Here is a 9,513-nt window from a genome sequence, read left to right as displayed (position 1 = left end):
ACCGGAAACTACCATTTCGTTCTTCTTGTCCTCTTGGAACTTAGGGCAGTTTCTCTTCCAGTGGCCCTTGCAATCACAGTAGAAACATTTGGTGTCAGAAGGAGGACCTTTGTCTTTAGGTTTGGCAACTCGTTTGCCTTTTCCTTTTGACGTAGTTTTCTTCTTTTGTTGCTCATCTTTCTTGAAACCCTTGTCCTTTTGTACCATAAGAACATCCTTCTTATTATCCACTATTGCTACCATCCTTTTCGGTCGTTAGAAGCATGATATGAAGTTCCTCCAATGTCTTGTCCCATCCATTCATGTTGTAGTTCATTTTAAACTGGTTGAAACCACTATAGAGGGAATAGAGGATAGTATCGGTAGCCGTCTGTTGGCTATAAGGAAAACCCAGTTTGGCCAGCTTACCAATGAGCCTGATCATGTGACGAACATGAGGCCCTATTGGTTTTCCTTTCTCGAGGCGCATGTCCATAAGTGCTTTAGAGGTTTCAAACCTCTCCAATCTCGACTGTTTCTGGAACATTTCCCGAAGTTGTCGAATAATGGAGTAAGCATCCATATCTATGAACTGCTCTTGAAGAGTTGGTTCCATGGTTGCTAGCATCAAGCACGTTACTGGCTCTGCCTTCTTCCGAATACTCTTTTCATTATCTTTCTCTTCTTGAGGAATTTCTAGTACATTTTGCTTGCCTTCCATCCTGAGAACTATTCCCAGGTTCCTCTCCCAGTCGAGGAAGTTGTGCTCATTCAGCTTCTCTTTCTCGAGAAGTGAGCGGAAGTTGAAAATCTCATTTGTCATCTTAATTCTACATAAAGAAATGGCAAAGTTTTAAAACTTGTCACCGTTTTTACATTAGTTTTCACACATAATTCAATATAAAAATCGTCCCCGATTGAATAAGTGATTCCAAGACCCCAGTTCTTCGGAGTAAAGCGGACTAGGGCCCTGCCCTTATGACTTCACTGATCATACCCTTATGAGTGTTGGTTGATATATTTCATTGATGAATGACTAATCTATCCTTTTGCCTCGAGTATCCAAAACTCTTTTGCTGATCTCGTTGAGTAGAACCATTTAGACATGTAAGCCTCTTCTATAGACTTACCCGCACTGTCCCAAGGTAGAGGAGGTACTCTGCGAAGGCCGACCCACCTTCCTCGAACAAGGGCGCAAAAGGTGTCTTAATCTAGATAGGCACTTTACTCAAGATTACTTTGAGGGACTTTTACGCTAGTCTGACGTTTGTTATAGTGAACTATTTAGCCTAACTAACATCCACGAGATAAAGCGTAAATAAGTAAGTAAATACGCGCGAGAAAGTAAATCAAGCAGACATGGATCCTAGTATGGCCCCTAACCTAGACGATCTAATCTCCTTCGGTTTGCTTCTTGTTTCGTCTTTTGGTTCGTCTAGATCTCCATCTTTGAACCTCCATTGATATCTCCCACTCGCCTTTGGATTCCTTCCTCGAGTTTCTTCAATGGACTCATAGACCCTAAACTCTAATTACAAGACTCTAACGATTCGCAGATCGTATAAACTTGAAATTAAAATTAATTACAAATTATGCACCCATCTGTGCTTAAAACAAGAATAAAGAAACACTTTCTATGGCCATACTAGTTGATGCACCCGAAAAGGTTGCACACCCAAGCGGAAGTATCAAGTAGTAATCCGGCAAAGCCAGGATCGATCCAAGGATAGGAAGGTAGTTTGGATGTCGAAGGGTCTTATCCCCCAGTCTAGATATCAAATGCTAACTTAGCCTAAAAAGGAAAGGAAACAAAGATAAATGGGGGTTTTGATTGAAAGAGTAACAAAAAGAATAAAGGAAGCAAGTAAACTAAATGATGAGACATGAAAATGTCCTATCTGAATCTCTTAACTCGTTAGTTAGTCCATTTTGGGCAGTTACTCTGATAAATTACGTGTTTCTCTTTTCCAGGTGTCTTCTGTGGAATTGAGCTTGAAAAATAGATAAAATAGGGGCATTTTGGTCACTTTGGTGCTAAGGGTATTCTGGACATTTGGTCAACTTTGGTGCTCGAATGAAAAGTAGAGTCGAGGACGAGTCCAACAGCGAAGACAGAGGTCAAATCGGAGTTCGGATGAGAGAATTATAGCTAGTTAAAGTTTGGATCAAAATCGAATCTTTCTGTAACACGTGGCACCGATCTAGCAGGAGGACGTGAAGCAATCCGACGATGGGAATGATATTTCGGTACACTGTTGTGAAGAAGTGGGACGTCTCTGGCATTTTTCTAAGTTATTAACTCCATGCAACGCGGAGCAAGATAACTAAGTAGCTCGCAACGATCTATCGACCGGTTTCACTATGTCAACACGTGGCGTCATCCAGTTGGTGTTTCGTCTCTTTTCAGCAGCCCGCGACTCACTGAATCTCCCCTTAATGCCAGCCCACTTTAACCGATTGGTTGATATTTCTCTCCTCCTCTCTTATCATCTAATCCTCTTTTAACAGAAAGATTTCTTTTTAAGAAAACTAACAAAGAAATAACAGAGATTCAAATGGAAAGAGGGATTTGTGAAATCGATTGAGGGAGAAGATTGGGTTCGATGGATAAATTAGAGAAGCAGATTTCTGAGAATATTTAAGAAATCTAATATGATATTTAGAGAGCAGAAGGAGATTTCTTCCACAATACAGTAGAGAGAGAAAGTCATGAAGATCAATTTTTAGACAGAGAAAGGGGAAGATCGACTAGATTTTATGTAGAGGGAAGTAAATCACAGAGATATTTGAGAAAGGGAGAAGCATAAATCAAGAAGAGATTTCTTCAATCTCTTGAAATAGAAAGAGAGATTGAGGAGATGGGAGAGAGTGATTGAAGGAAAATCTTCTTATTAACTGGAGAGAGAGAGATAAGGTCAGTGAGATGTTAAAGATGATCTTTTTGAAAGAGAATCATGGAGCTTTCGGCTAATTATAGGAGTTTGAGAGAGAGAGAGAGTCGATTCCATAATATTTCCAGAAAGAGATTAAGAAATTGAGAGAGGGAATTCTAGGCTGAATAATATTTTCTTAGAGATGTAACCGATTTTATTCTTCTATATGAAATAACAGTAGATGGAAAGAATGAGCTGTGAAGATTAGAGAGAGATTGGGAATGCTTTTTCTCTTTGGTTGATTTTGCTGGTTTGATGGATTCTTAGAGAGAGGATTTCACAGCTGAATATTTTATTGGAGAAGATAGATTGATTGAAGGAAGATAGAGGTTCCATTATTAGAGTAAACAGTATAGACAGAGAGAGAGAGAGGATGAACCAGTTCTAATTCTTCTTCTTCCTCTTCTCTCTATATAAACAGATAACAGAGGCATCATCAAGGGGGATGAAGGAGGGACAACAACTAGGACTTGATCAAACAATTGTCTCAGAGTTCTTCTCTGAGCTTCATGAATATCTAGAGAAAGAAGAAGAACAGTAGAGAGGCTTCTTCCCTTCTTCATTTTTTCTTTGCTGAGTTCTATAGAAGAAAATAGAGTAGAGAGTTGGAGACAGAGAACTGTAAACAGTGTTTTCATTTTCTTCTTTTAAAGAGAGAATTATAGAGAGAGGCAGAATTCTATAAATTATCTTCTTCTTCTTTAACAGAACTTAGTTTTGGTGAAAAGAGAAATAAAGAGAGAGTACAGGAGTTCTTAAATCTTTTTTTTTTGGTATTAATCAGCAGGCTAAGGGAGCCAGACCAAAAAACAACAGTCAAAAAACAAAAAGACCCAGCCTATGCCCTTAAGAGGAAACACTCCCCTAACAGGCCCATAAATGCCCCCAAGATACAAAATATAACCCACCATACCAAAAATAAACAAAAACTCACACAAACTTATTAAAACAATAAAATGCATCATTTAGTTCTTCTCCTGACAACTCCAAGCCTATCATCTTCAATAAGCTGCACCAACTCAGGCTCAATATCATCTGTCCACAAGACTTCTTCTTCACCAACTGGTCTGCTTTTGGAGAGCCAATCAGCCACCTGGTTCAATTCTCTAAAAACATGCTGCACCCTGCTGAACTCAAACATAGCCATAAGCTTCTTGATTTTCCTAAACAGAAAACCAGCTTCCCAAGGAGGGACCAAGTGATCTGAAATGAGAAAGGAACAGGCCACCATGGAGTCTGTGGCAATCACAACCTTAGATAACCTCAACAAAGCTGCCAACCTTAACCCAACTTCAATACCCTGAAATTCATGATAGAGCACTGATTTAGGAGTAGCTTTTCCCCTCACAGCATCCAAAACCTCTCCCAAATGATTCCTCACAACACCACCATAGTCAGCACTGTCAATAGCAAAAGACCCATCTGAATTGATAAGAGCAACACCCTCCTCAGGTCCCTGCCACTTTAACTCCACAACAACAGGAATAGCAAAATGGAAATCAAGATTCCACTCATCAGCAACCCTCCTGCCTCTCATGGAATCAACACCTTTGATGACTACAGATTGAGCTTTCATCCTCACATCAGCAATGATCTGCCCCAACACCTCTTGGCTACTCCTAGCATGTTCCAAATGCACTCTCCTATTCCTCTCCCACCAAATGTGATAGATAAACCCATTAAAAGCCAACCTGCCTAAGAGGGCAATGCCATCCTTCCCTCTAAACATAGAAGAGCACCATTCCACTTCCTTGGCCCAGTCACCTCTGGTAACATTCACAATGCCTAGCACCATAGCTTTTCCCTCTTTCTTGCTTTCTTCTCCTTTCTTGTTGGATTGTCTCTTGTTGGAGAGACTTACTACAATGATTACTGGTCTTGGAAATAATGTCTGATTGTCTCCCTGATTCATGGCACGACCTTCTTTAGAGGAAATGTCGGGTAAGGGGGAGACGACGCTCTTTCTCCCTTCACCTGGTGGTGAAGAACCAGGTTCATTTGGATATGATTCTTTGCCAAAACAGAGTGCTACTGGTGAGAAGGGATCGGATCAGTCAGCTGCTGAGGGTGCTTATCCTCATCGGCCTGACTGGGCTTCATTATTTCTGCGTAAGAAGATTACTGTTCGAACTCCATTGGTGTACACTGCTCCCACTGTTCTTGAGGGTAAAACAGTGGTTGACTTCTCTGTGTCTGATTTTGAGGAGGAAAGAAGAGAGTGTGAGTCCTGGCTTGTTGGTTCATTTGTGGGTACTCGCCTCTCTTATCCAGCTGTTCTCAATGCTCTTGTTAAGGCTTGGAAGCCTAAAGGTGAGATGAAGCTAACTCTTTAAGGTGATTTTGTATTCTTTATGCGATTTTCCCTTGATGAAGATAGGGAGAAGGCTCTTGATCATGAGCCTTTATTCATAATGAATCACCTCTTTGTTGTTCGACCCTGGACTCCCTTTGTTGAGTCTGAAGTGCAAAATTTGGTCGCCATACCTATATGGGTTTGCTTTAGAGATTTTCCTTCTTTATTTTGGAACCCAAAGGGTATCACTAGACTTGCGAGTGTTTTGGGTAAGCCAATTATGCTTGATCAACCTATTGAAACAAAGGCTAGAATGGCTTATGCTCAAGTGTGCATTGAGGTGGGGAAGGACTGCCAGTACCCGAGTGAAATTCCTCTGCTCATTGATGGGCTGGTAGTGAAGCCAGTTAAAGTTGAGTATCCATGGAGGCCTCCTATTTGTGCAGGATACAATGAGTTTAGTCATATCCTAAGTAGGTGTCCCTTGATTCCTAGAGAGGAGGAGCCTCATCCTGCTATTATGAGGAGGAATGAGCAGTTTCGTAAGAATAGGTCTCCACCTGCTCAACAGAATGCCAGAGAGAAGATGGTAGCTGGTGCTGCAACTACTGGTAAGGGGCAAAGCTTTCATGTTAAACCTAATGTGAACCTCAGGAAGGAGCAGGAAGTTTTGTTGGGTAAAGGGAAGTCTATTGATGTGCCTGTGTCTAAGAATGGTCAGGCTCCAAAACTTTCTGATGGTGGTCATGTAAGCACTAGGTTCTCAGTGCTCACTAATTTGGTGGAGGAGGATGGGCATCCTAAGACTGATGGTGAACCTAGTCATGTTGTTGTGGATGCTAGTGTTCATATGGAAGATGATGGGTGGACACCTGTGTTCAAAAGGAAGAATAAGAGTGGAGGAGGTGCTAAATATAATGAGATTGGTCACAAAAGGGTCAGTCTTGCTAATGATAGTTCTATTAAAGGGGGTCAGGCTAAGTCTATGGAGGAGGATGACAATTTTGCCTCAGGACAGGAAGGGCATTCTCCTTTAGCTGTGGGTAGTGATGAGGCTAGTGGTCAGCGTGTGGGTTAGACTGACAATGTTGCTAATGTTGTTGCCATTTTTGATCAGAGGGAGAGAGGCTTAATCAAGGGTGTTGCTGGAGTGAAGGGGACTGTCCTTAGGAAACTATTAAGACTTGTCAATGGTTAGCCTAGGATGTTGGAATGTTAGGGGCCTTAATGGATCCCCAAGAATAAAAGAGGTTAAAGACCTCTAGAGAATCAATAAGTTGTGTTTGTGTGGTTTGGTTGAAACTAAGGTTTCTGAGAAAAATAAGGTTGCTGTTCAGAGGTCTATCAATCCCTTTAGGGAGCATCTGAATACCTATTCAGCTGGTGGTGGAGGTAGAATTTGGGTTGGTTGGGATGCTAATATGTTGAATGTGAGTCTTGTGTTTTGTTCTGATCATATTTTGGCCACTAGGGTAATCACTCATGAGTCCAAAGAGTGTATGCTTGCTATTTCTTATGGGCATAACTCTAGGCACCAGAGGTGTGAGCTGTGGCATGATATGAGGATGTTGATTAGTAGGTTCCCTGGCCCTTGGTCTTTTATGGGTGATTTCAACTCTATTCTTAAAGTTGAAGAGAAAGTGGGTGGAGACCCTGTTAACATGGGTCATTATACTGATTTTGCTTCTTGTGTTTCTGATACTGAGTTAATGGACTGCCCTTACACTGGTTGCCATTATACTTGGAATAATATGCAAGAGGGGGATGCAAGTGTGTTCTGTAAGCTAGACAGGGTGTTGATCAATGTTGATTGGTTGGGGTTGTTTTTTTTTTTTTTGAAGTGGTCAGCGGGGGTTGGGGTTGTTTCCCAGCTCTAGGGTGTGTTTCCTGCCACCTGGGGTGGTTGATCACTCCCCAGCTGTCTTTTCCCTTGTTGATGTGATTCCTATTGGGAGAAGGCCATTTCAATTCTTCAATTTTTGGTGTGAGGAGCCTGGCTTTCTAGATCTTGTGAAGGAGGAATGGAATAGAAAGGTTAAGGGCACACCTGTGTTCCAGTTTGTTACTAAATTGAAATGGGTGAAGGCTAGGCTTGTTCAGTGGAAGGTGGCCAATTTTCTTCATGTTTCTGAGAAAGCTGTTGATGCTAGGAGGGTGGTGGAGGAAGTGCAAGGGCATCTCCATGCTGATCCTCATAATGTGGACCTTAGAAGAAGTGAGAGGCAGGTTGTAGCTGATTTATCTCATTTGGCCAGTGCAGAGGCTTCTATGTTGAGGCAGAAAGCTAGTATCCAGTGGCTGAATGATGATGATAGCAACACTAAGTTTTATCATAATACCATTAGAGAAAGAAGAGCCAGGAATAGCATTTTCAAGATTACTAATAGTGAGGGGGTGGTTCTTGGGAGCCTCAGCTTGTTGTGGATGAATGTGTGGGCTTCTATAGATCTTTTTTTGGTAGTACTGCTGGTGGAGAGGATGGGGATGAGATCCTTAACTCTTTTTCTTTTGCTAATACTTTTTCTCCTTGTGATGAGAGTCTTAGTGGGGTCAGTGACTAGAGATGAAGTTGTCTTTGCTATTTCTACCATTGGCTCTGACAAGGCACCAGGCCCTGATGGTTTTTCTTCCTTTTTCTTCAAGAAGTGTTGGTCAGTGGTGGGAGATGATTTCACTAGATCTATTGTTAGCTTCTTCAAGTCAGGGAAATTACTGGGTGAGGTCAATGCCACTCTTCTATCCTTAGTTCCCAAGGTTTCTAATGTAAATACTATGGCTGATTTTAGGCCTATTGCATGTTACAATGTGATTTATAAGACCATTACTAACAGTCAGGCTCAAGAGGGTAGTTAAGAATTTGGTTAGTGAAAATCAGTCTGCTTTTATCTCTGGTAGATCTATACAAGATAACATCATGTTGGCTCAAGAATTAGTTAGGGCCTATGGTAGGAAGGATGGCCAGCCTAGGTGCAGTGTTAAAATTGATTTGCAAAAGGCTTATGACACAGTGAGGTGGAGCTCTCTTCTAAAGATCCTTAGTATGGCTTCCCTGATAGGTTTGTCAAGTGGATTGAAGTTTGCATCACTACCCCTAAGTTTCTCTGTGGTTGTTAATGGTGCTGCTAATGGGTACTTTGAGGGAAAGAAGGGGCTTAGACAAGGCTGCCCCATCTATCCTTATCTCTTTGTGATGGTGATGGAGGTGTTTGCTGTCCTTCTCCTTAGGAAGCAAAGTTCTGGTGCTTTTCACCTCCACCCTAGATGTAAGAGACCTGTTGTCACCCATCTTTGCTTTGCAGATGATTTGATGGTGTTTATGAGGGGTGATATTGCTTCTGTTGTTGCTCTTAGAGAGGTCTTACATGAATTTTTCCTTTGCACTGGGTTGTCTGCTAATAATAGGAAGAGTTCTGTGTTCTTTGCTTGCCTGGCTGATGATTGCAAATTGGAGTTGATGAGTATCCTGGGGTTTCAAGAGGGTTCCCTGCCTGTTAGGTACCTTGGTTTGCCTCTCCTTTCCACCAGACTTGCTTACACTGATTGCCTCCCTCTCATTCAGAAGCTTTCGAGCAAGGTTCAGTCATGGAAAGCCAGATATCTTTCTTTTGCTGGCAGATTGCTTCTTGTTAATGTTGTGCTCAACAGTATGCTCATTTATTGGATGTCTGTGTTTATTTTACCTAAGAGAGTGTATAAGGAAATTAACAGTATTCTCAATAAGTTCATATGGACTGGTATTGAATTAAGCTCCAAGAGGAAGATAGTTAAGTGGCAGACTATGTGCCTTGCCAAGAGTGAGGGTGGGTTGGGAATGAGGCATCTTGAGACTCTCAACCTGGCTTTCAACCTTAGACATATTTGGGATATTGTCACCCATAAAGAGACTCTTTGGGTGAGGTGGGTTCAACATAATCTTATAAAGCATCACAATTTCTGGCTCATGGATGCTCCACAGGATTACTCTTGGTGTTGGAGGAGGATTCTTGAGGGTAGAAAGTGAACAACAGTTTTTAGTGCATACTCTTGGTGATGGGGAGGCTACCTCTTTCTGGACAGATTCTTAGCACCCCTTGGCCCCCTTATTGACCTTTTTGAACCTCAGTTCAGATATAGTTCCTTCTTGCATTTGGATGTCAAGGTTTCTGGGTTTATTAGAGATGGGGACTGGTTTGTTCTTGAGTTTTTGCATTATGAGTTACCTACTGTTTTCTCTACACTCCCTGAGGTCCATTTGCAGGTTGCTGATCAGGACAGGATTGTTCGGAGGGTGAACTCTAGAGGGATTTATTCTCTCAAAGATACTTATGA

At 41.7% G+C, this 9,513-nt stretch overlaps 1 protein-coding gene across 1 annotated transcript; it reads right to left on the bottom strand.

The window, feature by feature from the left end:
• Nucleotides 1-3,873: 3,873 nt before the first annotated feature.
• LOC147549077 (uncharacterized) lies at nt 3,874-4,824 on the bottom strand. The gene has a single exon (XM_086668221.1). It carries the CDS (start codon nt 4,822-4,824, stop codon nt 3,874-3,876), a length of 951 nt encoding a protein of 316 aa, XP_086524347.1.
• Nucleotides 4,825-9,513: the final 4,689 nt, after the last annotated feature.

The sequence above is a fragment of the Eschscholzia californica genome, unplaced genomic scaffold, assembly GCF_041429995.1.
Source record: "Eschscholzia californica isolate CP2 unplaced genomic scaffold, dmEscCali1.0.p SCAF_3, whole genome shotgun sequence".
Taxonomy (NCBI): domain Eukaryota; kingdom Viridiplantae; phylum Streptophyta; class Magnoliopsida; order Ranunculales; family Papaveraceae; genus Eschscholzia; species Eschscholzia californica.
This window is presented reverse-complemented; position numbering and strand designations above follow the sequence as displayed.